Here is a 27936-nt window from a genome sequence, read left to right as displayed (position 1 = left end):
AGGGTAAGTGATGTCTCGGATCGTATTTTTCGGGTCCTTAAGGGGGAGGGGGAGCAGCCCCAAGTCGTAGTCCACATTGGCACTAACGACATAGGTAGGAAAGGGGACAAGGATGTCAGGCAGGCCTTTAGGGAGCTAGGATGGAAGCTCAGAGCGAGAACAAACAGAGTTGTTATCTCTGGGTTGTTGCCCGTGCCACGTGATAGTGAGATGAGGAATAGGGAGAGAGAGCAATTAAACACGTGGCTACAGGGATGGTGCAGGCGGGAGGGATTCAGATTTCTGGATAACTGGGGCTCTTTCTGGGGAAGGTGGCACCTGTATAGACAGGATGGTCTACATCTGAACCTAAGGGGCACCAATATCCTGGGGGGGAGATTTGTTAGTACTCTTTGGGGGGGTTTAAACTAATTCAGCAGGGGCATGGGAACCTGGATTGTAGTTTTGGGGTGCGAGAGATTGAGAGTAGAGAGGTCAGGAGCACAGATTTGACTTCGCAGGAGGGCGGCAGTGTTCAGGTAGGTGGTTTGAAGTGTGTCTATTTCAATGCCAGGAGTATACGAAATAAGGTAGGGGAACTGGCAGCATGGGTTGGTACCTGGGACTTCGATGTTGTGGCCATTTCAGAGACATGGATAGAGCAGGGACAGGAATGGTTGTTGCAGGTTCCGGGGTTTAGGTGCTTTAGTAAAGTCAGAGAAGGGGGCAAAAGAGGGGGAAGTGTGGCGCTGCTAGTCAAGGACAGTATTACGGTGGCAGAAAGGGTGCAAGATGGGGACTCTTCTTCCGAGGTAGTATGGGCTGAGGTTAGAAACAGGAAAGGAGAGGTCACCCTGCTGGGAGTTTTCTATAGGCCACCTAATAGTTCTAGAGATGTAGAGGAAAGGATGGCGAAGATGATTCTGGAAAAGAGCGAAAGTAACAGGGTAGTTGTTATGGGAGACTTTAACTTTCCTAATATTGACTGGAAAAGATATAGTTCGAGTACATTGGATGGGTCGTTCTTTGTACAATGTGTGCAGGAGGGTTTTCTGACACAATATGTTGACAGGCCAACAAGAGGTGAGGCCACTTTGGATTTGGTTTTGGGTAATGAACCAGGCCAGGTGTTAGATCTGGAGGTAAGTGAACACTTTGGAGACAGTGACCACAATTCGGTGACCTTTACATTAGTGATGGAAAGGGATAAGTATACCCCGCAGGGCAAGAGTTATAGCTGGGGGAAGGGCAATTATGATGCCCTTAGACATGACTTAGGATGTGTAGGTTGGAGAAGTAGGCTGCAAGGGTTGGGCACACTGGATATGTGGAGCTTGTTCAAGGAACAGCTATTGCGTGTTCTTGATCAGTATGTACCAGTCAGACAGGGAGGAAAGGGTAGAGCGAGGGAACCGTGGTTTACCAAAGAAATGGAATCTCTTGTTAAGAGGAAAAAGGAGGCCTATGTGAAGATGAGGCGTGAAGTTTCAGTTGGGGCGCTTGATAGTTACAGGGAAGGGAGGAAGGATCTAAAGAGAGAGCTAAGACGAGCAAGGAGGGGACATGAGAAGTCTTTGGCAGGTAGGATCAAGGAAAACCCAAAAGCTTTCTATAGGTATGTCAGGAATAAAAGAATGACTAGGGTAAGAGTAGGGCCAGTCAAGGACAGTGGTGGGAAGTTGTGTGTGGAGGCTGAGGAGATAAGCGAGATACTAAATGAATACTTTTTGTCAGTATTCACTCAGGAAAAAGATAATATTGTGGAGGAGAACGCTGAGACCCAGGCTATTAGAATAGATGGCATTGAGGTGCGTAGGGAAGAAGTGTTGGCAATTCTGGACAAGGTGAAAATAGAAAAGTCCCCGGGGCCTGATGGGATTTATCCTATGATTCTCTGGGAAGCCAGGGAAGAGATTGCTGAGCCTTTGGCTTTGATTTTTAGGTCATCATTGGCTACAGGAATAGTGCCAGAGGACTGGAGGATAGCAAATGTGGTCCCTTTGTTCAAGAAGGGGAGTAGAGATAACCCCGGTAACTATAGGCCGGTGAGCCTAACATCTGTGGTGGGTAAAGTCTTGGAGAGGATTATAAAAGATACGATTTATAATCATCTAGATAGGAATAATATGATTAGGGATAGTCAGCATGGTTTTGTGAAGGGTAGGTCATGCCTCACAAACCTTATCGAGTTCTTTGAGAAGGTGACTGAACAGGTGGACGAGGGTAAAGCAGTTGATGTGGTGTATATGGATTTCAGTAAAGCGTTTGATAAGGTTCCCCACGGTCGGCTATTGCAGAAAATACGGAGGCTGGGGATTGAGGGTGATTTAGAGATGTGGATCAGAAATTGGCTAGTTGAAAGAAGACAGAGAGTGGTGGTTGATGGGAAATGTTCAGAATGGAGTTCAGTTACGAGTGGCGTCCCACAAGGATCTGTTCTGGGGCTGTTGCTGTTTGTCATTTTTATAAATGACCTAGAGGAGGGAGCAGAAGGATGGGTAAGTAAATTTGCAGACGACACTAAAGTCGGTGGAGTTGTAGACAGTGCGGAAGGATGTTGCAGGTTACAGAGGGACATAGATAAGCTGCAGAGCTGGGCTGAGAGGTGGCAAATGGAGTTTAATGTGGAGAAGTGTGAGGTGATTCACTTTGGAAAGAATAACAGGAATGCGGAATATTGGATTGGATTTGTTTATTGTCACGTGTACCGAGGTACAGTGAAAAGTATTTTTCTGCAAGCAGCTCAACAGATCATTCAGTACATGGGAAGAAAAGGGAATTGAACAGAATTCAAGAAAATACATGAGAATACATAATAGGGCAACACAAGATATACAATGTAACTACATAAGCATTGCCATCGGATGAAGCAGACAGGGTGTAGTGTTAATGAGGACAGTTCATAAAAGAGTCATTTAGGAGTCTGGTGACAGTGGGGAAGAAGCTGTTTTTGAGTCTGTTCGTCCGTGTTCTCAGACTTCTGAATCTCCTGCCCGATGGAAGAAGTTGGAAAAGTGAGTAAGCCGGGTGGGAGGGATCCTTGATTATGCTGCCTGCTTTCCCCCGGCAGCGGGAGGTGTAGATGGAATCAATGGATGGGAGGCAGGTTCGTGTGATGGACTGGGTGGTATTCACGACTCTCTGAAGTTCCTTGCGGTCCTGGGCCGAGCAGTTGCCATACCAGGCTGTGATGCAGCCCGAGAGGATGCTCTCTATTGTGCATCTGTAAAAGTTGGTAAGGGTTAATGTGGACATGCCAAATTTCCTTAGTTTCCTGAGGAAGTAAAGGCGCTGTTGTGCTTTCTTGGTGATAGCGTCGACATGAGTGGACCAGGATAGATTTTTGGCTAATGGTAAAATTCTTGGTAGTGTGGATGAGCAGAGGGATCTCGGTGTCCATGTACATAGATCCCTGAAAGTTGCCACCCAGGTTGATAGGGTTGTGAAGAAGGCCTATGGTGTGATGGCCTTTATTGGTAGAGGGATTGAGTTCCGGAGCCATGAGGTCATGTTGCAGTTGTACAAAACTCTAGTACGGCCGCATTTGGAGTATTGCGTACAGTTCTGGTCGCCTCATTATAGGAAGGACGTGGAAGCTTTGGAACAGGTGCAGAGGAGATTTACCAGGATGTTGCCTGGTATGGAGGGAAAATCTTATGAGGAAAGGCTGATGGACTTGAGGTTGTTTTCGTTAGAGAGAAGAAGGTTAAGAGGTGACCTAATAGAGGCATACAAAATGATCAGAGGGTTAGATAGGGTGGACAGCGAGAGCCTTCTCCCGCGGATGGAGGTGGCTATCACGAGGGGACATAGCCTTAAATTGAGGGGTAATAGATATAGGACAGAGGTCAGAGGTGGGTTTTTTACGCAAAGAGTGGTGAGGCCGTGGAATGCCCTACCTGCAACAGTAGTGAACTCGCCAACATTGAGGGCATTTAAAAGTTTATTGGATAAGCATATGGATGATAAGGGCATAGTGGAGGTTAGATGGCCTTTAGTTTTTTTCCATGTCGGTGCAACATTGAGGGCCGAAGGGCATGTACTGCGCTGTATCGTTCTATGTTCTATGTTCTAACTGCAAGTATCATTGATTTACAGTAATAGTGAGAGACAGTCGGATACTGTGAGAGTAATAGTAAACAGCATGGTTAGAAAGTGAGATAAAGGAAGCCCAGGAAAATGAGACAGTGAAAGCAACAGTGACTGACATGAGTTACTCAAGTGAATTAGCAGCTCATTACAATGACAGTGCTGGAGTGGCTCAGAGTATTAATAATTCACCAAAATGAGACCTCCGGTGGTGGCCATGAAGGAGTAGGTCGCACATTTGGTGGCTCCCACTTGGGTTGGACCTTTGGACCTTTTCCACGATTTTCTCTTGGATTTTACTCAGAAAATTGATGGTGGACGTTATTGTGAGGAGGAATTCCACACCAGTGCATGGAGAGGCGGACCAGGAGTGCTTGCAAAGGAAGAAATAGGCAAACTGAGAAGGCTTGAGTTGAAGCTGCAGTGGGAGAAAGCATGGCGGCTGATGGTAATCCTGGCTCGAAGACCCAGTGGTCAACGGAGCAGTTGATGAAGTTTATCTAAGAGGGATTCGCCAAGCAGCAACAGGAATGCTTGGACCCGATTAAGGAATCAATCACTCGACTGGAACTTAGACTGGATGCTCAAGATTGCGCGATCCAGAAAGTGGAGAAGGCACTGACTGAGTAGGAGGAACCCCAAACAGCAATGGAGGTGGAGGTGGGGATGCTGAGAGACCAACAGAAAAGGCTTCAGGATAAGGTGGAGGATTTGGAGAATAGGTCCCGCCGGCAGAACTTGAGGATCGTTGGTCTCCCGGGAGGGAGGGGCGTCCGATGCAGGGGCATATATAGCGGGCATATTCGAGAAACTGATGGGGGTTGGGGCATTCACTGTTGGGGAGATTTTAAACTGATGTGGCAGGGGGATGGGAACCAGATTAGGAAGTTAGAGGTCAGTAAAGAGGCAGCAACTAAAGCCAGTAAGGTACTAGATAATCAACTCAAGGTGAATCAGGGGAAGAGTAGACAGGGAAGAGATGATGAACGCAAAGGGACAGGTGGTCTGAGGTGCATTTGTTTTAATGCGAGAAGTGTAGCAGGTAAGGCAGATGATCTTAGGGCTTGGATTGGTACCTGGGAATATGATGTTATTGGTATTACTGAGACTTGGTTGAGGGAAGGGCAGGACTGGCAACTGAATATCCCAGGGTATAGATGCTTCAGGAGGGATAGAGAGGGAGGCAAAAGGGGTGGAGGAGTTGCATTACTAGTCAGAGATGATATCACAGCTGTGATTGAGGAGGGCACGATGGAGGTTTCGAGCACTAAGTCAATATGGGTAGTGCTAAGAAATAGGAAGGGTGCAGTAACATTGTTGGGACTTTACTACAGACCTCCCAAAAGCGAGCGTGAAGTAGAGGTACAAATATGTAGACAGATTATAGAAAAACGTAGGAGCAATAGGGTGGTTGTGATGGGAGACGTTAATTTCCCCAACATTGAATGGGATTTGTGTAGTGCTGGAGGCGTAGATGCAGCAGAGTTTGTAAGGAGCATCCAGGAGAGTTTTTTAGAGCAGTATGTAAATAGTCCAACTTGGGAAGGGACCATACTGGACCTGGTATTAGGGAATGATCCTGGCCAGGTGGTTGAAGTTTCAGTCAGTGATTACTTTGGGAATAGCGATCGCAATACCGTAAGTTTTAGAATACTCATGGACAAAGACGAGAGTGGTCCGAAAGGAAGAGTGCTAAATTGGGGAAAGGCCGAGTATAACAAAATTCGGCAGGAGCTAGGGAATTTGGACTGGGAGCAGCTGTTTAAGGGTAAATACATATTTGAAATGTGGGAGTCATTTAAGGAAAGGTTGATTAGAGTGCAGGACAGACATGTCCCTGTGAAAATGAGGGATAGAAATGGCAAGATTAGGGAACCATGGATAACGGGTGGAATTGGGAGACTAGGTAAGATGAAAAAGGAAGCATACATAAGATCGAGGTGACTCAAAACTGATGAAGCTTTAGAGGATTATCGGGAAAGTAGGACAAATCTCAAACGCGCAATAACGAGGGCTAAAAGGGGTCATGAAATATCTTTGGCGAACAGGTTTAAGGAAAATCCCAAAGCTTTTTATTGGTTTATATGGAGCAAGAGGGTAACTAGAGAAGGATTGGCCCACTCAAAGATTAAAGAGGGGATTTATGTGTAGAGTCAGATGAAATAAGTGAGATTATTAATGAGTATTTTGCATCGGTATTCACCATGGAGAGGGACATGACGGATGTTGAGGCTAGGGATGGTTGTTTAAATACTCTAGGTCAAGTCGTCATAAGGAAGGGGGAAGTTTTGGGTATTCTAAAAGGCATTAAGATGGACAATTCCCAGGACCAGATGGGATCTATCCCAGGTTACTGATTGAAGGGAGGGACTTTCGACGCACATCTCCCTTAAACTTTCCCCCTCTCACCTTGAAACCCTTGTAACTGACACCCCCACTCTTGGGAAAAGCTTGTTGCTATCCACCCTGTCCATACCTCTCATAATTTTGTAGACCTCAATCAGGTCTCCCCTCAACCTCCGTCTTTCCAACGAAAACAATACTAATCTACTCAACCTTTCTTCATAGCTAGCACCCTCCATACCAGGCAACATCCTGGTGAAGCTCCTCTGCACCCTCTCTAAAGCATCCACATCCTTCTGGTAATGTGGCGACCAGAACTGCACGCAGTATTCCAAATGTGGCCGAACCAAAGTCCTATACAACTGTAACATGACCTGCCAACTCTTGTACTCAATACCCCGTCCGATGAAGGCAAGCATGCTGTATGCCTTCTTGACCACTCTATCAACCTGCGTTGCCACCTTCAGGCTACAATGGACCTGAACTCCCAGATCTCTCTGCACATCAATTTTCTCCAAGACCCTTCCATTGACGATATAGTCCGCTCTTGAATTTGATCTTCCAAAATGCATCACCTCGCATTTGCCTGGATTGAACTCCATCTGCCATTTCTCTGCCCAACTCTCCAATCTATCTATATTTTGTTGTATTCTCTGACAGTCCTCCTCGCTATCTGCAACTCCACCAATCTTAGTATCATCTGCAAACTTGCTAATCAGACCACCTAAACCTTCCTCCAGGTCATTCATGTAGATCACAAACAACAGTGGTCCGAGCACGGATCCCAGTGGAACACCACTAGTCACCCTTCTCCATTTTGAGACACTCCCTTCCACCACTACTCTCTGTCTCCTGTTGCCCAGCCAGTTCTTCATCCATCTAGCTAGTACACCCTGAACCCCATACGACTTCACTTTTTCCATCAACCTGCCATGGGAAACCTTATCAAACGCCTTACTAAAGTCCATGTATACGACATCTACAGCCCTTCCCTCATCAATTAGCTTTGTCACTTCCTCAAAGAATTAGAACATAGAACATAGAACAGTACAGCACAGAACAGGCCCTTCGGCCCTCGATGTTGTGCCGAGCAATGATCACCCTACTCAAACCCACGTATCACCCTATACTCGTAACCCAACAACCCCCCCCCCCCCCCCCTTAACCTTACTTTTTAGGACACTACGGGCAATTTAGCATGGCCAATCCACCTAGCCCGCACATCTTTGGACTGTGGGAGGAAACCAGAGCACCCGGAGGAAACCCACGCACACACGGGGAGGACGTGCAGACTCCACACAGACAGTGACCCAGCTGGGAATCGAACCTGGGACCCTGGAGCTGTGAAGCATTTATGCTAACCACCATGCTACCGTGCTGCCCATTATTCTATTAGGTTTGTAAGACATGACCTTCCCTGCACAAAACCATGCTGCCTGTCACTAATAAGTCTATTTTCTTCCAAATGTGAATAGATCCTATCTCTCCGTATCTTCTCCAACAGTTTGCCTGCCACTGACGTCAAGCTCACAGGTCTATAATTCCCTGGATTATCCCTGCTACCCTTCTTAAACAAAGGGACAACATTAGCAATTCCCCAGTCCGCTGGGACTTCACCCGTGCTCAAGGATGCTGCAAAGATATCTGTTAAGGCCCCAGCTATTTCGACCCTCGCTTTCCTCAGTAACCTGGGATCCAGCAGAGGGCAGCAGAGCAGAGCTAATGATCAGCTGTTCTGGGGAAATTTGCATACGTGCAGTGCGGTCGGCCTAAGTTGAAGGTGAACCTGCGAAGGAGACCCAAGGAGTTTGAGTGAAGGCAATCGTCCAGCAGAGGGCAGCAGAGCAGAGCTACTGATCAGCTGTTCTGGGGAAATTTGCATGCGTGCAGTGCGGTCAGCCTAAGTTGATGGTGAACCTGCGAAGGAGACCCAAAGAGTTTGAGTGAAGGCAATCATCCAGCAGAGGGGAGCAGAGCTACTGATCAGCTGTTATGGGGAAATTTGCATACGTGCAGTGCGGTCAGCCTAAGTTGAAGGTGAACCTGCGAAGGAGACCCAAGGAGTTTGAGTGAAGGCAAGCATCCAGCAGAGGGCAGCAGAGCTACTGATCAGCTGTTCTGGGGAAATTTGCATACGTGCAGTGCGGTCAGCCTAAGTTGAAGGTGGTTTGTGGAGGGGCTGTTGGCAAGTGACAGTTAAACCCGAAACACTTCGTGAGTGTTTCCCACACTACCTCCTCCTCTAATCAACCCCCCCACCCCACAGTGGTTGGGAAGCGGGAGCAGGGGCCTGTCGTGAAGGTGAGTGAGTGCCTTTAAATTTGCTTACCTTTTATCGGGAGCAGGGTTTGAGGTAATATCAGGTAAGCTCTTCCTTTCTTTTTCTTGTTTTTTTAAAAATCTAGAGGTGATGTCAGGGAAGGCAGTACAATGCTCCTCCTGCAGAATGTTTGAGGTGAGGGACGCCGTCAGTGTCCCTGCTGATTTCATCTGTGGGAAGTGCACCCAACTCCAGCTCCTCAAAAACCGTGTTAGGGACCTGGAGCTTGAGCTGGATGAACTTTGGATCATTCGGGAGGCAGAGGGGGTCATAGATAGGAGCTTCAGGGAAGTAGTTACACCAAAGACTGGAGATAGATGGGTAACTGTAAGAGGGACTGGGAAGAAGCAGTCAGTGCAGGGACCCCCTGCGGTCGTTCCCCTGAGTAACAAGTATACCGTTTTGGATACTTGCCAGGGGTAAGCCAAGGGGTACGGGCCTCTGGCACGGAGTCTGTCCCTGCTGCTCAGAAGGGAAGGTGGGAAAGGAGTAGAACATTAGTAATTGGGGACTCAATAGTCAGGGGCACAGATAGGAGATTTTGTGGGAGCGAGAGAGACTCACGTTTGGTATATTGCCTCCCAGGTGCAAGGGTACGTGATGTCTCGGATCGTGTTTTCCGGGTCCTTAAGGGGGAGGGGGAGCAGCCCCAAGTCGTAGTCCACATTGGCACTAACGACATAGGTAGGAAAGGGGACAAGGATGTCAGGCAGGCCTTTAGGGAGCTAGGATGGAAGCTCAGAGCGAGAACAAACAGAGTTGTTATCTCTGGGTTGTTGCCCGTGCCACGTGATAGTGAGATGAGGAATAGGGAGAGAGAGCAATTAAACACGTGGCTACAGGGATGGTGCAGGCGGGAGGGATTCAGATTTCTGGATAACTGGGGCTCTTTCTGGGGAATGTGGGACCTCTATAGACAGGATGGTCTACATCTGAACCTGAGGGGCACCAATATCCTGGGGGGGAGATTTGTTAGTGCTCTTTGGGGGGATTTAAACTAATTCAGCAGGGGCATGGGAACCTGGATTGTAGTTTTGGGGTATGGGAGATTGAGAGTATAGAGGTCAGGAGCACAGATTTGACTTCGCAGGAGGGTGCCACTGTTCAGGTAGGTGGTTTGAAGTGTGTCTATTTCAATGCCAGGAGTATACGAAATAAGGTAGGGGAACTGGCAGCATGGGTTGGTACCTGGGACTTCGACGTTGTGGCCATTTCAGAGACATGGATAGAGTAGGGACAGGAATGATTGTTGCAGGTTCCGGGTTTAGGTGTTTTAGTAAGCTCAGAGAAGGGGGAAAAAGAGGGGGAGGTGTGGCGCTGCTAGTCAAGGACAGTATTACGGTGGCGGAAAGGATGCTAGATGGGGACTCTTCTTCTGAGGTAGTATGGGCTGAGGTTAGAAACAGAAAAGGAGAGGTCACCCTGTTGGGAGTTTTCTATAGGCCACCTAATAGTTCTAGGGATGTAGAGGAAAGGATGGCGAAGATGATTCTGGAAAAGAGCGAAAGTAACAGGGTAGTTGTTATGGGAGACTTTAACTTTCCAAATATTGACTGGAAAAGATATAGTTCGAGTACATTAGATGGGTCATTCTTTGTACAATGTGTGAAGGAGGGTTTCCTGACACAATATGTTGACAGGCCAACAAGAGGCGAGGCCACATTGGATTTGGTTTTGGGTAATGAACCAGGCTAGGTGTTAGATCTGGAGGTAGGTGAGCACTTTGGAAACAGTGACCACAATTCGGTGACCTTTACGTTAGTGATGGAAAGGGATAAGTATACCCCGCAGGGCAAGAGTTATAGCTGGGGGAAGGGCAATTATGATGCCATTAGACATGACTTAGGATGTGTTGGTTGGAGAAGTAGGCTGCAAGGGTTGGGCACACTGGATATGTGGAGCGTGTTCAAGGAACAGCTATTGCATGTTCTTGATACGTACGTACCAGTCAGGCAGGGAGGAAGGGGTCGAGCGAGGGAACCGTGGTTTACCAAAGAAGTGGAATCTCTTGTTAAGAGGAAGAAGGAGGCCTGTGTGAAGATGAGGCGTGAAGTTTCAGTTGGGGCGCTTGATAGTTACAAGGAAGCGAGGAAGGACCTAAAGAGAGAGCTGAGACGAGCAAGGAGGGGACATGAGAAGTCTTTGGCAGGTAGGATCAAGGAAAACCCAAAAGCTTTCTATAGGTATGTCAGGAATAAAATAATGACTAGGGTAAGAGTAGGGCCAGTCAAGGACAGTGGTGGGAAGTTGTGTGTGGAGGCTGAGGAGATAAGCGAGATACTAAATGAATACTTTTTGTCAGTATTCACTCAGGAAAAAGATAATATTGTGGAGGAGAATGCTGAGACCCAGGCTATTAGAATAGATGGCATTGAGGTGCGTAGGGAAGAAGTGTTGGCAATTCTGGACAAGGTGAAAATAGATAAGTCCCCGGGGCCTGATGGGATTTATCCTAGGATTCTCTGGGAAGCCAGGGAAGAGATGCTGAGCCTTTGGCTTTGATTTTTAGGTCATCATTGGCTACAGGAATAGTGCCAGAGGACTGGAGGATAGCAAATGTGGTCCCTTTGTTCAAGAAAGGGAGTAGAGATAACCCCGGTAACTATATGCCGGTGAGCCTAAATTTGCAGACGACACTAATGTCGGTGGAGTTGTAGACAATGCGGAAGGATGTTGCAGGTTACAGAGGGACATAGATAAGCTGCAGAGCTGGGCTGAGAGGTGGCAAATGGAGTTTAATGTGGAGAAGTGTGAGGTGATTCACTTTGGAAAGAATAACAGGAATGCGGAATATTTGGCTAATGGTAAAATTCTTGGTAGTGTGGATGAGCATAGGGATCTCGGTGTCCATGTACATAGATCCCTGAAAGTTGCCACCCAGGTTGATAGGGTTGTGAAGAAGGCCTATGGTGTGTTGACCTTTATTGGTAGAGGGATTGAGTTCCGGAGCCATGAGGTCATGTTGCAGTTGTACAAAACTCTAGTACGGCCGCATTTGGAGTATTGCGTACAGTTCTGGTCACCTCATTATAGGAAGGACGTGGAAGCTTTGGAACGGGTGCAGAGGAGATTTACCAGGATGTTGCCTGGTATGGAGGGAAAATGTTATGAGGAAAGGCTGATGGACTTGAGGTTGTTTTCGTTAGAGAGAAGAAGGTTAAGAGGTGACTTAATAGAGGCATACAAAATGATCAGAGGGTTAGATAGGGTGGACAGCGAGAGCCTTCTCCCGCGGATGGAGGTGGCTAGCACGAGGGGACATAGCCTTAAATTGAGGGGTAATAGATATAGGACAGAGGTCAGAGGTGGGTTTTTTACGCAAAGAGTGGTGAGGCCGTGGAATGCCCCACCTGCAACAGTAGTGAACTCGCCAACATTGAGGGCATTTAAAAGTTTATTGGATAAGCATATGGATGATAAGGGCATAGTGTAGGTTAGATGGCCTTTAGATTTTTTCCATGTCGGTGCAACATCGAGGGCCGAAGGGCCTGTACTGCGCTGTATCGTTCTATGTTCTATGTTCTATATCCCATCCAGTCCTGGGGACTTATAAGAACATAAGAACATAAGAACATAAGAACATAAGAACTAGGAGCAGGAGTAGGCCATCTGGCCCCTCGAGCCTGCTCCGCCATTCAATGAGATCATGGCTGATCTTTTGTGGACTCAGCTCCACTTTCCGGCCCGAACACCATAACCCTCAATCCCTTTATTCTTCAAAAAAGTATCTATCTTTACCTTAAAAACATGTAATGAAGGAGCCTCAACTGCTTCACTGGGCAAGGAATTCCATAGATTCACAACCCTTTGGGTGAAGAAGTTCCTCCTAAACTCAGTTCTAAATCTACTTCCCCTTATTTTGAGGCTATGCCCCCTAGTTCTGCTGTCACCCGCCAGTGGAAACAACCTGCCCGCAACCAACCCCTTCAGCATCCACCTGAATGTCTTTTAGAATACCCAAAACTTCCCCTTTCCGAAGAAGGTGAAGTTTGGACAGCTGGGTCGTCTGAGGAAGTGATGGATTTCGCTAGAAGGAAAAGGCTGGCAGGGAACTCAGGTGTTTGAACTTTGTTGCAGCGTTCACGTTAAAAAAGTTTTTGTTTTTGGACTATATGTGTAATGCCTTCTGTATTGATCCTGGGGTTGCCGCATATCTGTGTAAGTTGATCTTGATACGGCCCACAGGGAGAAGGCAGACAGAGCAGAGACGGACCAACTGATCAGGGGAATACTACAGGTCGACATGAGATATGCGGAGACCCCAGAGGTGGGGCTTTTAAGGGAACGACAGAGGCTATAGGCGGAGTTTGGCTTGTTAACTATAGGGAAGGTGAAGCAGCTGAGGGGGGTGAGGGGGCCAATTTATGAATCTGGAGAGAAGGCCAGCAGAATGCTTGTGCAACAGCTCAGATAGAGGGAGGCAGCCAGGGAGATCTGGAAAATAAGGGACAGGTATGGGAACTTGGTCGGAGATTCAGCTGGGGTCAATAATGCATTTAAGATGTTTTACAGCAGGCTGTATGAGTTAGAACCCTCAGCTGCGCCGGAGGGGATGAGGCGATTCTTAGGAGCGCTGAGGTTTCCGAAGGTGGACGAATGGTTGGTAGACGGGCTGGGGGCCCTGATCAGGATGGAAGAAATAGCAGAAGGGCTGAAGGCCATAAGAATATAAGAACATAAGAACTAGGAGAAGAGGCAGGCCATCTGGCCCCTCGAGCCTGTTCCGTCATTCAATGAGAGCATGGCTGATCTTTTGTGGACTCAGCTCCACTTTCCCGCCCGAACACCATAGCTCTTAATCCCTTTATTCTTCAAAAAACTATCTATCTTTCCCTTAAAAACATTTAATGAAGGAGCCGCAACTGCTTCACTGGGCAAGCAATTCCATAGATTCACAATCCTTTGGGTGAAGAAGTTCCTTCTAACCTCAGTCCTAAATCTACTTCCCCTTATTTTGAGGCTATGCCCCCTAGTTCTGCTTTCACCCGCCAGTGGAAACAGCCTGCCCGCATCTATCCTATCTATTCCCTTCATAATTTTATATGTTTCTATAAGATCCCCCCTCATCCTTCTAAATTCCAACCAGTACTGTCCCAGTCTACTCAACCTCTCCTCGTAATCCAACCCCTTCAGCTCTGGGATTAACCTAGTGAATCTCCTCTGTCACATTTGTCAACATTGTATTCCATTTGCCAGACCCTAGCCCATTCACTTAACCTATCCAAATCCCTCTGCAGACTTCCAGTATCCTCTGCACTTTTCGCTTTACCACTCATCTTAGTGTCATCTGCAAACTTGGACACATTGCCCTTGGTCCCCAACTCCAAATCATCTATGTAAATTGTGAACAATTGTGGGCCCAACACGGATCCCTGAGGGACACCACTAGCTACATGCAGTAGGGTAAAGCCCCTGGACCGGATGGGTACCCAATGGAGTTCTATAAAAAGTTCTCTGGGATTCTGGGGTCGCTGCTGATGAGGACATTTAATGAGGCAAGGGAGCGAGGGGTGCTTCTCCCGACGATGTCACAGGCCGCGATCTAATTTATCCTGAAGTGGGATAAGGACCCGGAGCAATGCGGGTCCGACAGACTGATTTTGTTATTAAATGTGGACGCCAAACTGTTGGCGAAAGTCTTATCCTCTAGGATTGAAGACTGTGTTCCAGACGTGATTCGGGAGGACCAGATGGGATTCGTTAAGGGTAGGCAGTGGGCGGCCAACATTAGAAGGTTGATGAATGTGGTTATGATGCCTCCAGAGGGTAGGGACGTAGAGGTAGTGGTCACAATGGACGCAGAGAAGGTATTTGATTGGGTGGAATGGGCTTAACTGTGGGAGGTACTGGGACAGTTTGGATTTGGACGGGGTTTCATCGACTGGGTTAGGCTGCTGTATCAGACGCCCGTGGCAAGTGTACGGACGGACAGGTTGACATTGGGCTATTTTGAGCTGCACTGGGGGACGAGGCAGGGATGTCCCCTCTCCCCACTGCTGTTTGCGTTGGCCATAGAGCCGCTGGCAATTGCGCTGAGAGCCTCAAGGGGCTGGAAGGGGAGGGGTGGAACACAGAGTCTCGCTGTACGCAGACAACCTGCTACTATATGTTTCTGACCCACTAGAAGGAATGGGAGAAATTAAGAAGATTCTGGGGGAATCTGGCCGGTTTTCGGGTTATAAATTGAACATGGGGAAAAGTGAGATGTTCGTGATCCAGGCAAGGGGGCAGCAGAGGCGACTGGGGGAGCTGCCATTTAGAGTGGTATATTTCGGTACCGACTACATATAGTTAAATTTGACCACACATGTGTGCGTGGGTTTCCTCCGGGTGCTCCGGTTTCCTCCCACAGTCCAAAGATGTGCGGGTCAGGTGGATTGGCCATGCTAAATTGCCCGTAGTGTCCTAAAAAAAAGTAAGGTTAAGGGGGGGTTATTGGGTTACGGGTATAGGGTGGATACGTGGGTTTGAGTAGGGTGATCATTGTTCAGCACAACATCGAGGGCCGAAGGGCCTGTTCTGTGCTGTACTGTTCTATGTTCTATGTTCTATGTTCTCGACCAAATGAAGGAAGACTTCCGAAGCTGGGACATGCTCCGGTTATCACTGGCTGGGAGGGTACAGACGGTGAAAATTACAGTCTTCCCGAGATTCCTGTTTGTTTTTCAGTGTCCCCCCATCTTTATTTCACGGACCTTTTTTAAACGGGTAAACAAGGTGATCTCTGGCTTTGTATGGGCGGGTAAGATGCCGTGTGGGAAAAAGGTGATGCTGGAGCATAGCCGGGGGGGGGAGGGCGGGCTGGTGCTGCCGAACTTTACTAATTATTATTGGGCAGCAAATACAGCCATGATTAGGAAATGGGTGTTGGGGGGGGGGGGGGGGGGGGGCAGGGTTTAATCTGAGGTATATTCTCCTTATTATCCACCATCAGATCACCTTTACCACTTGAGTATTTTTCAGTCCCCAGTTTCTATCCCTCACAGGCTGCAACCGACGTTGTAAACCAAACTTAGATTTTTTGAACTAATTCATAAAAATCTGCCATTTCTGCTGCTAATCTCGCAGTTTTAACCCTCTGCTCTTTAACATGAGTTCTCACTATATCAGGAATTGAATTTTATAAACTCCTCCAAAAGTATAATTTCTCTGAGAGCTTCTTACGTTTGGTCTATTTACAAAGCCCTTATCCACCTATCACAATTACTCTGTTTGATCCTTTCAAACTCCATGTATGTTTGACCAGGTTATTTCCTTAAATCTCTAAACCTTTGTCTGTCGGCTTCAGGCACTAGCTCATATGCACCTAAGGTGGATTTTTTCACCTCCTCATATGACCCAGATACCTCCTCTGCTAGTGATGCAAAGACTCCAACAGCCCTACCTACCAGCTTTGTTTGAATCAGTAATACCCACATGTCCAGTGGCCATTTCATTTGTTTAGCGCCTTCTCAAATGAAATGAAAAAGTTTTCTACTTCTTTTTCATCAAACCTTGGCAATTCTTGGACATATTTAAATAGATCCCCACCAAACATTCGCTATGAAGCTCTTTCTCACTATCCTCATCCCTATCATCCAACTGTACGTTGGATCTTTCATTCTCACGCCACAGTATAAATATTTCCCACTTTCTCTGTCTGTTAGCTTTGACAAAGAGTCATTAGACTCGAAACATTAGCTCTTTTCACTCCCTACAGATGATGCCAGACTTGCTGAGGTTTTCCAGCATTTTCTCTTCCATTGTTCTACTAATATTGATCTTGTTCAGTTCCTCCATCTAACTAAACCCTGTGATCCCAATATTTCTGATATATTATTTGTATCCTGCTTTATGAAGACAGAACCAACGTATGTATTTAGTTGCTCAGTCATTTCTTTGACCGCTATTATAAATTCCTCTGTTTCTGACTGTAAGGAACCAACATTTTTCTTCATGAAACTTTTTCTCTTCACTCACCAATCAAAATTTTGACAATTTTTTTTTATGTTCCCCATGACAGAAAGTGGAGTCGGAAATGCAAGGATTAATTTTATTTTCACAATTTGATTCCCCATAAGATAAAGTTAGGGAATGTGGCCATAGTGCCTGATGACCATAGGCTGCTTTCCCCTTTCAGGGGGAGAGCTGACTGGTGGTGGTTTAACCTGAGGATCACCACACCTCAGATAAAGGGCAAGGTTGAGAAGGTGGGACCTTCGTCTGATTCCACCCTCACTGTGATCCGTTTTCTTTCCTCAGATAAAACGGGATCCTGTCCGATACCAATTGGCATTGGACCTTGTGTCGAATATTGTACAGACGACAGTGGATGTCCTGGGAGTCAGAAATGCTGCAGTAATGGATGTGGCCATTCTTGTTTCAACTCCGTGAAAGGTAGAACACAACATCCAGACACACAGAGAATATCACTGCATTGATGTGATTGACACTGAGAGTAACATAGATGACCTTGAGTTAGAATGAGAATAATAATAACTGGCAGTGAGATAAAGTGAGGGTAACAGCGAGTGATAGTGAGTTAGAGTGAGACTAATAGTGAGTGACAGTGAGTTCAAGTATTAGCGAATGCGAGTAAGTGAGAATGAGAGGAATAATGAGTGGCTGAGCTAAAGTAATTGTGAGTAGCAGTGACATAGAGTGAGAGTAACGGTAAGTGCCGGCAAGATAGAATGAGATTAATAGTGATTGGCAGTGAGTTACAGCAATGGTGAGTGGCAGTGCGATAGAGGGGAGTAACAATGAGTGGTAGTGAGATTCAGCAAGAGCAATAGTGCGTGACGGCGAGTTTGAGTGAGCATAATAATGAGTCATGATGTGGACGAAAGGGGCAACACAGCTGGAGAAGGTCGTCAAGAAGCCATACAGCATGCTTGCCTTCATTGGCCGGGGCATTGAGTATAAAAATTGGCAAGTCATGTTGCACCTCAGTTAGGTCACACTTGGAAGTATAGTGTTCAATTCTGGTTGCCACACTACCAGAAGGATGTGGAGGCTTTAGAGAGAGTGCAGAAGAGATTTAGCAGGATGTTGCCTTGTATGGAAGGCCTTAGCTAAGAGGAGAGATTGAATAAACTTGGTTTGTTCTCACTGGAACGACAGAGGTTGAGGGGGTGACCTGATAGACGTCTACAAAATTATGAGGGGCATAGACAGAGTGGATAGTCAGATACTTTTTCCCACGGTAGAGGGGTTGATTACTAGGGGGCATGGTTTAAGGTGCAGCAACAGGAATGCTTGGACCCGATTAAGGAATCAATCACCCGACTGGAACTTAGACTGGATGCTCAAGATTGGGCGATCCAGAAAGTTGAGAAGGCACTGACTGAGTAGGAGGAACACCAAACAGCAATGGAGGTGGAGGTGGGGATGCTGAGAGACCAACAGAAAAGGCTCCAGGAGAAGGTTGAGGATCTGGAGAATAGGTCCCGCCGGCAGAACTTGAGGATCGTTGGTCTCCCGGAGGGGAGGGGCGTCCGATGCAGGGGCATATCTAGCGGGCATGTTCGAGAAACTGATGGGGGTTGGGGCATTCACTGTTGGGGAGGTTTTAAACTGATGTGGCAGGGGGATGGGAACCAGATTAGGAAGTTAGAGGTCAGTAAAGAGGCAGCGACTAAAGCCAGTAAGGTACTAGATAATCAACTCATTGTGACTAAGGGGCAGAGTCGACAGGGAAGAGATGATGAACGCAAAGGGACAGGTGGTCTGAGGTGCATTTGTTTTAATGCGAGAAGTGTAGCAGGTAAGGCAGATGATCTTAGGGCTTGGATTAGTAACTGGGAATATGATGTTATTCGTATTACTGAGACTTGGTTGAGGGAAGGGCAGGACTGGCAACTAAATATCCCAGGGTATAGATGCTTCAGGAAGGATAGAGAGGGAGGTAAAAGGGGTGGAGGAGTTGCATTACTGGTCAGAGATGATATCACAGCTGTGATTAAGGAGGGCACGATGGAGGTTTCGAGCACTGAGTCAATATGGGTAGAGCAAATAAATAGGAAGGGTGCAGTAACATTGTTGGGACTTTCCTACAGACCTCCCAAAAGCGAGCGTGAAGGAGAGGTACAAATATGCAGACAGATTATAGAAAAATGTAGGAGCAATAGGGTGGTTTTGATGGGAGATTTTAACTTCCCCAACATTGAATGGGACTCATGTAGTGTTGGAGGCGTAGATGCAGCAGAGTTTGTAAGGAGCCTTCAGGAGAGTTTTTTAGAGCAGTATGTAAATAGTCCAACACGGGAAGGGGCCATACTGGACCTGGTATTGGGGCATGATCCCGGCCAGGTGGTTGAAGTTTCAGTCGGTGATTACTTTGGGAATAGCGATCACAGTTCCGTAAGTTTTAGAATACTCATGGACAAAGACAAGAGTGATCCAAAAGGAAGAGTGCTAAATTGGGGAAAGGCCGAGTATAACAAAATTCGGCAGGAGCTAGGGAATGTGGACTGGGAGCAGCTGTTTAAGGGTAAATACACATTTGAAATGTGGGAGTCTTTTAAGGAAAGGTTGATTAGAGTGCAGGACAGACATGTCCCTGTAAAAATGAGGGATAGAAATGGCAAGATTAGGGAACCATGGATGGCGGGTGGAATTGTGAGACCAGCTAGGATGAAAAAGGAAGCATACATAAGATCGAGGCGACTCAAAACTGATGAAGCTTTGGAGGAATATCGGGGAAGTAGGACAAATCTCAAACGCGCAATAAAGAGGGTTAAAAGGGGTCATGAAATATCTTTGGCGAACAGGGTTAAGGAAAATCCCAAAGCTTTTTATTTGTATATAAGGAGCAAGAGGGTAACTAGAGAAGGATTGGCCCACTCAAAGACAAAAGAGGGAATTTTTGCGCAGAGTCAGAGGAAATGAGTGAGATTCTTAATGAGTACTTTGCATCGGTATTGACCAAGGAGAGGGACATGACGGATGTTGAGGCTAGGGATGGATGTTTAAATACTCTAGGTCAAGTCGTCATAAGGAAGGGGGAAGTTTTGGGTATTCTAAAAGGCATTAAGATGGACAATCCCCAGGACCGAATGGGATCTATCCCAGGTTACTGAGGGAAGCAAGGGACAAATAGCTGGGGCCTTAACAGATATCTTTGCAGCAACCTTGAGCACAGTTGAGATCCAGGAGGACTGGAGAATTGCTAATGTTGTCCCTTTGTTTAAGAAGGGTAGCAGGGATAATGCAGGGAATTATAGACCTGTGAGCCTGACGTCAGTGGTAGGCAAACTGTTGGAGAAGATACTGAGGGATAGGATCTATTCACATTTGGAAGAAAATAGACTTATCAGTGATAGGTAGCATGGTTTTGTGCAGGGAAGGTCATGTCTTACAAACCTAATAGAATTCTTTGAGGAAGTGACAAAGTTAATTGATGAGGGAAGGTCTGTAGGTCATATACATGGACTTCAGTAAGGCGTTTGATAAAATTTCCCATGGCAGGTTGATGGAAAAAGTGAAGTTGTATGGGGTTCAGGGTGTGCTAGCTAGATGGATAAGGAACTGGCTGAGCCACAGGAGACAGAGAGTAGTGGTGGAAGATAGTGTCTCAAAATGGAGAAAGGTGACTAGTGGTGTTCCACAGGGATCCGTGCTCGGACCACTGTTGTTTGTGATATACATAAATGATCTGGACGAAGGTATAGGTGGTCTAGTTTGCAGATGATACTAAGATTGGTGGAATTGCAGATAGCGAGGAAGACTGTCAGAGAATACAACAAAATATAGATAGATTGGAGACTTGGGCAGAGAAATGGCAGATGGAGTTCAATCCAGGCAAATGTGAGGTGATGCATTTTGAAAGATCTAATTACAGAGGGGACTATATGGTCAATGGAAGAGTCCTGGGAAAAATTGATGTACAGAGAGATCTGGGAGTTCAGATTGTTCCCTGAAGGTGGCAACGCAGGTCGATAGAGTGGTCAAGAAGGCATACAGCATGCTTGCCTTCATCGGACGGGGTATTGAGTACAAGAGTCGGCAGGTCATGTTACAGTTGTATAGGACTTTGGTTAGGCCACATTTGGAATACTGCGCGCAGTTCTGGTTGCCACATTACCAGAAGGATGTTGATGCTTTAGAGAGGGTGCAGAGGAGGTTCACCAGGATGTTGCCTGGTGTGGAGGGTGCTAGCTATGAAGAAAGGTTGAGTAGATTAGGATTGTTTTCGTTGGAAAGGCGGAGGTTGAGGGGGACCTGATTGAGGTCTCCAATAATATGAGAGGTATGGACAGGGTGGATAGCAACAAGCTTTTTCCAAGAGTGGGGGTGTCAATTACAAGGGGTCATGATTTCAAGGTGAGAGGGAGAATGTTTAAGGGAGATGTGCGTGGAAAGTATTTTACGCAGAGGGTAGTGGGTGCCTGGAACGCATTGCCAGCGGAGGTGGTAGAGGTGTGCATGATAAGAACATAAGAACATAAGAACTAGGAGCAGGAGTAGGCCATCTGGCCCCTCGAGCCTGCTCCGCCATTCAATTAGATCATGGCTGATCTTTTGTGGACTCAGCTCCACTTTCCGGCCCGAACACCATAACCCTTAATCCCTTTATTCTTCAAAAAACTATCTATCTTTACCTTAAAAACATGTAATGAAGGAGCCTCAACTGCTTCACTGGGCAAGGAATTCCATAGATTCACAACCCTTTGGGTGAAGAAGTTCCTCCTAAACTCAGTCCTAAATCTACTTCCCCTTATTTTGAGGCTATGCCCCCTAGTTCTGCTGTCACCCGCCAGTGGAAACAACCTGCCCGCATCTATCCTATCTATTCCCTTCATAATTTTAAATGTTTCTATAAGATCCCCCCTCATCCTTCTAAATTCCAACGAGTACAGTCCCAGTCTACTCAACCTCTCCTCATAATCCAACCCCTTCAGCTCTGGGATTAACCTAGTGAATCTCCTCTGCACACCCTCCAGTGCCAGTACGTCCTTTCTCAAGTAAGGAGACCAAAACTGAACACAATACTCCAGGTGTGGCCGCACTAACACCTTATACAATTGCAACATAACCTCCCTAGTCTTAAACTCCATCCCTCTAGCAATGAAGGACAAAATTCCATTTGCCTTCTTAATCACCTGTTGCACTTGTAAACCAACCTTCTGTGACTCATGCACTAGCACACCCAAGTTTCTCTGAACAGCGGCATGCTTTAATATTTTATCGTTTAAATAATAATCCCGTTTGCTGTTATTCCTACCAAAATGGATAACCTCACATTTGTCAACATTGTATTCCATCTGCCAGACCCGAGCCCATTCACTTAACCTATCCAAATCCCTATCCAAATGATAGCATCATTTAAGATGCATTTAGACAGATATATGAATGGGCGGGGAACAGAGGGAAGTCGATCCTTGGAAAATAAGCGACAGGTTTAGATAAAGGATCTGGATCGGCGCAGGCTGGGAAGGCCGAAGGGCCTGTTCCTATGCTGTAATTTTCTTTGTTTACATAGAATTTACAGTGCAGAAGGAGGCCATTCAGCCCATAGAGTCTGCACCGGCTCTTGGAAAGAGCACCCTACCCAAGGTCAACACCTCTACCCTATCCCCATAACCCAGTAACCCCACCCAACACTAATGGCAATTTTGGACACGAAGGGCAATTTAGCATGGCCAATCCACCTAACCTGCACATCTTTGGACTGTGGGAGGAAACCGGAGCACCCGGAGGAAACCCACGCACACACGGGGAGGATGTGCAGACTCCGCACAGACAGTGACCCAAGCCGGAATCGAAACTGGGGCCCTGGAGCTGTGAAGCGATTGTGCTATCCGCAATGCTACCATGCTCTCCTTTGTTCTTTGTTCTTTGTTCTATTCATCCATCCCTTGGAGGTGGACAGGGCTCACAGAGTGCTAGCGAGGAAGCCACGTGTAGGTGACCTCACAAGGGCAATGGTGGTGAGATTTCACAGCTACCTGGGCAAGGAGTGTATTTTACGGTGGGCTAGGCCGACACAGAGCTGAAAGTGGGAGAACAGCATACTGCATATCTACCAAGGCCTGAGCACGGACGTAGCCAGGGGAAGAGTAGGGCTCAACCAAGCAAAGTCGACCCTTTTCAAGAAGAAGGTGACGTTTGGAGTGCTGGGTCGTCTGAGGAAGTGATGGACTTCGCTAGAAGGAAAAGGCTGGCAGGGAACTCAGGTGTTTAAACTTTGCTGCAGTGCTCACGTTAAAAAAGTTATTTTTTTGGACTATATGTGCAATGCCTTCTGTATTGATCCAAGGGCTGCCGCATATTTGTGTAAGTTGATCTTGATACGGCCCACAGGGAGAAGGCAGACAGAGCAGAGACGGACCGACTGATCAGGGAAATACTACAGGTCGACATGAGAGATGCGGAGACCCCAGAGGTGGGGCTTTTAAGGGCACGACAGATGCTATAGGCGGAGTTTTGCTTGTTAACTATAGGGAAGGCGGTGAAGCAGCTGAGGGGGGTGAGGGGGCCAATTTATGAATCTGGCGAGAAGGCCAGCAGAATGCTTGTGCAGCAGCTCAGATAGAGGGAGGCAGCCAGGGAGATCGGGAAAATAAGGGACACGGATGGGAACCTGGTCGTAGATTCAGCTGGAGTCAATAAGGCATTTAATGAGTTTTACAGCAGCCTGTATGAGTTAGAACCCTCAGCTGGGCCGGAGGGTATGAGGTGATTCTTAGGAGCGCTGAGGTTCCCGAAGGTGGACGAAGGGTTGGTAGACGGGCTGGGGGCCCTGATCAGGATGGAAGAAATAGCAGAAGGGCTGAAGGCCATAGGAACATAAGAACATAAGAACTAGGAGCAGGAGTAGGCCATCTGGCCCCTCGAGCCTGCTCCGCCATTCAATGAGATCATGGCTGATCTTTTGTGGACTCAGCTCCACTTTCCGGCCCGAACACCATAGCCCTTAATCCCTTTATTCTTCAAAAAACTATCTATCTTTACCTTAAAAACATTTAACGAAGGAGCCTCAACTGCTTCACTGGGCAAGGAATTCCATAGTCACAACCCTTTGGGTGAAGAAGTTCCTCCTAAACTCAGTCCTAAATCTACTTCCCCTTATTTTGAGGCAATCCCCCTAGTTCTGCTTTCACCCGCCAGTGGAAACAACCTGCCCGCATCTATCCTATCTATTCCCTTCATAATTTTAAATGTTTCTATAAGATCCCCCCTCATCCTTCTAAATTCCAATGAGTACAGTCTCAGTCTACTCAACCTCTCCTCATAATCCAACCCCTTCATCTCTGGGATTAACCTAGTGAATCTCCTCTGCACACCCTCCAGCACCAGTACGTCCTTTCTCAAGTAAGGAGACCAAAACTGAACACAATACTCCAGCCTCACTAACACCTTATACAATTGCAGCATAACCTCCCTAGTCTTAAACTCCATCCCTCTAGCAATGAAGGACACAATTCCATTTGCCTTCTTAATCACCTGTTGCACCTGTAAACCAACTTTCTGTGACTCATGCACTAGCACACCCAGGTCTCTCTGCACAGCAGCATGCTTTAATATTTTTTTTTCAAATAATCCGGTCCGATGGTAGTGGGTTATCGTTGATATTTGCTTACAAAGTCAGTTATAGGGGCCTCACGGTAGCATGGTGGTTAGCATCAATGCTTCACAGCTCCAGGGTCCCAGGTTCGATTCCCAGCTGGGTCACTGTCTGTGTGGAGTCTGCACGTCCTCCCCGTGTGTGCGTGGGTTTCCTCCGGGTGCTCCGGTTTCCTCCCACAGTCCAAAGATGTGCGGGTTAGGTGGATTGGCCATGCTAAATTGCCCGTAGTGTAAGGTTAATGGAGGGATTGTTGGGTTATGGGTATACGGGTTACGTGGGTTTAAGTAGGGTGATCATTGTTCGGCACAACATCGAGGGCTGAAGGGCCTGTTCTGTGCTGTACTGTTCTATGTTCTATGTTGTTCTAATCCCGTTTGCTGTTATTCCTACCAAAATGGATAACCTCACATTTGTCAACATTGTATTCCATCTGCCAGACCCTAGCCCATTCACTTAACCTATCCAAATCCCTCTGCAGACTTCCAGTATCCTCTGCACTTTTTGCTTTACCACTCATCTTAGTGTCGTCTGCAAACTTGGACACATTGCCCTTGGTCCCCAACTCCAAATCATCTGTGTAGATTGTGAACAATTGTGGGCCCAACACGGATCCCTGAGGGACACCACTAGCTACATGCAGTAGGGTAAAGCCCTGGGACCGGATGGGAACCCAATAGAGTTCTATAAAAAGTTCTCTGGGATTCTGGGGTCGCTGCTGATGAGGACATTGAATGAGGCAAGGGAGCGAGGGGTACTTCCCCCGATGATGTCACAGGCCGCGATCTCATTAATCCTGAAATGGAATAAGGACCCGGAGCAATGCGGGTCCGACAGACTGATTTTGTTATTAAATGTGGACGCCAAACTGTTGGCGAAAGTCTTATCCTCTAGGATTGAAGACTGTGTTCCAGACGTGATTCGGGAGGACCAGATGGGATTCGTTAAGGGTATGCATTTGGCGGCCAACATTAGAAGGTTGCTGAATGTGGTTATGATGCCTCCAGAGGGTAGGAACGTAGAGGTAGTGGTCGCAATGGACACAGAGAAGGTATTTGATTGGGTGGAATGGGCTTAACTGTGGGAGGTACTGGGACATAGAACATAGAACATAGAACGATACAGCGCAGTACAGGCCCTTCGGCCCTCAATGTTGCACCGACATGGAAAAAAAAACTAAAGGCCATCTAACCTACACTATGCCCTTATCATCCATATGCTTATCCAATAAACTTTTAAATGCCCTCAATGTTGGCGAGTTCACTACTGTTGCAGGTAGGGCATTCCACGGCCTCACCACTCTTTGCGTAAAAAACCCACCTCTGACCTCTGTCCTATATCTATTACCCTTCAATTTAAGGCTATGTCCCCTCGTGATAGCCACCTCCATCCGCGGGAGAAGGCTCTCGCTGTCCACCCTATCTAACCCTCTGATCATTTTGTATGCCTCTATTAGGTCACCTCTTAACCTTCTTCTCTCTAACGAAAACAACCTCAAGTCCATCAGCCTTTCCTCATAACATTTTCCCTCCATACCAGGCAACATCCTGGTAAATCTCCTCTGCACCCGTTCCAAAGCTTCTACGTCCTTCCTATAATGGGGCGACCAGAACTGTACGCAATACTCCAAATGCGGCCGTACTAGAGTTTTGTACAACTGCAACATGACCTCATGGCTCCGGAACTCAATCCCTCTACCAATAAAGGCCATCACACCATAGGCCTTCTTCACAACCCTATCAACCTGGGTGGCAACTTTCAGGGATCTATGTACATGGACACCGAGATCCCTCTGCTCATCCACACTACCAAGAATTTTACCATTAGCCAAATATTCCGCATTCCTGTTATTCTTTCCAAAGTGAATCACCTCACACTTCTCCACATTAAACTCCATTTGCCACCTCTCAGCCCAGCTCTGCAGCTTATCTATGTCCCTCTGTAACCTGCAACATCCTTCCGCACTGTCTACAACTCCACCGACTTTAGTGTCGTCTGCAAATTTACTTACCCATCCTTCTGCTCCCTCCTCTAGGTCATTTATAAAAATGACAAACAGCAACGGCCCCAGAACAGATCCTTGTGGTACGCCACTCGTAACTGAACTCCATTCTGAACATTTCCCATCAACCACCACTCTCTGTCTTCTTTCAACTAGCCAATTTCTGATCCACATCTCTAAATCACCCTCAATCCCCAGCCTCCGTATTTTCTGCAATAGCCGACCGTGGGGAACCTTATCAAACGCTTTACTGAAATCCATATACACCACATCAACTGCTTTACCCTCGTCCACCTGTTCAGTCACCTTCTCAAAGAACTCGATAAGATTTGTGAGGCATGACCTACCCTTCACAAAACCATGCTGACTATCCCTAATCATATTATTCCTATCTAGATGATTATAAATCGTATCTTTTATAATCCTCTCCAAGACTTTACCCACCACAGATGTTAGGCTCACCGGCCTATAGTTACCGGGGTTATCTCTACTCCCCTTCTTGAACAAAGGGACCACATTTGCTATCCTCCAGTCCTCTGGCACTATTCCTGTAGCCAATGATGACCTAAAAATCAAAGCCAAAGGCTCAGCAATCTCTTCCCTGGCTTCCCAGAGAATCCTAGGATAAATCCCATCAGGCCCCGGGGACTTATCTATTTTCACCTTGTCCAGAATTGCCAACACTTCTTCCCTACTCACCTCAATGCCATCTATTCTAATAGCCTGGGTCTCAGCATTCTCCTCCACAATATTATCTTTTTCCTGAGTGAATACTGACGAAAAGTATTCATTTAGTATCTCGCTTATCTCCTCAGCCTCCACACACAACTTCCCACCACTGTCCTTGACTGGCCCTACTCTTACCCTAGTCATTCTTTTATTCCTGACATACCTATAGAAAGCTTTTGGGTTTTCCTTGATCCTACCTGCCAAAGACTTCTCATGTCCCCTCCTTGCTCGTCTTAGCTCTCTCTTTAGATCCTTCCTCGCTTCCCTGTAACTATCAAGCGCCCCAACTGAAACTTCACGCCTCATATTCACATAGGCCTCCTTTTTCCTCTTAACAAGAGATTCCACTTCTTTGGTAAACCACGGTTCCCTCGCTCTACCCTTTCCTCCCTGTCTGACTGGTACGTACTGATCAAGAACACGCAATAGCTGTCCCTTGAACAAGCTCCACATATCCAGTGTGCCCAACCCTTGCAGCCTACTTCTCCAACCTACACATCCTAAGTCATGTCTAATGGCATCATAATTGCCCTTCCCCCAGCTATAACTCTTGCCCTGCGGGGTATACTTATCCCTTTCCATCACTAATGTAAAGGTCACCGAATTGTGGTCACTGTCTCCAAAGTGTTCACTTACCTCCAGATCTAACACCTGGCCTGGTTCATTACCCAAAACCAAATCCAAAGTGGCCTCACCTATTGTTGGCCTGTCAACATATTGTGTCAGAAAACCCTCCTGCACACATTGTACAAAGAACGACCCATCCAATGTACTCGAACTATATCTTTTCCAGTCAATATTAGGAAAGTTAAAGTCTCCCATAACAACTACCCTGTTACTTTCGCTCTTTTCCAGAATCATCTTCGCCATCCTTTCCTCTACATCTCTAGAACTATTAGGTGGCCTATAGAAAACTCCCAGCAGGGT

At 46.9% G+C, this 27936-nt stretch overlaps 1 protein-coding gene across 1 annotated transcript in view; it reads left to right on the top strand.

The window, feature by feature from the left end:
• Positions 1-27936, top strand: part of LOC119969129 (keratin-associated protein 5-1-like) — a 148432-nt gene that overhangs the window by 11644 nt on the left and 108852 nt on the right. Inside the window, exon 3 of the mRNA XM_038802347.1 lies at positions 16973-17107. Coding sequence (XP_038658275.1) covers positions 16973-17107 — 135 coding nt within the window. The remainder of the gene's footprint in view (positions 1-16972; positions 17108-27936) is intronic.

This window comes from Scyliorhinus canicula, chromosome 7 (assembly GCF_902713615.1).
Source record: "Scyliorhinus canicula chromosome 7, sScyCan1.1, whole genome shotgun sequence".
Taxonomy (NCBI): domain Eukaryota; kingdom Metazoa; phylum Chordata; class Chondrichthyes; order Carcharhiniformes; family Scyliorhinidae; genus Scyliorhinus; species Scyliorhinus canicula.
Note: the sequence above shows the minus strand (reverse complement) of the source record. Positions and strands in the feature narration are given on the sequence as shown.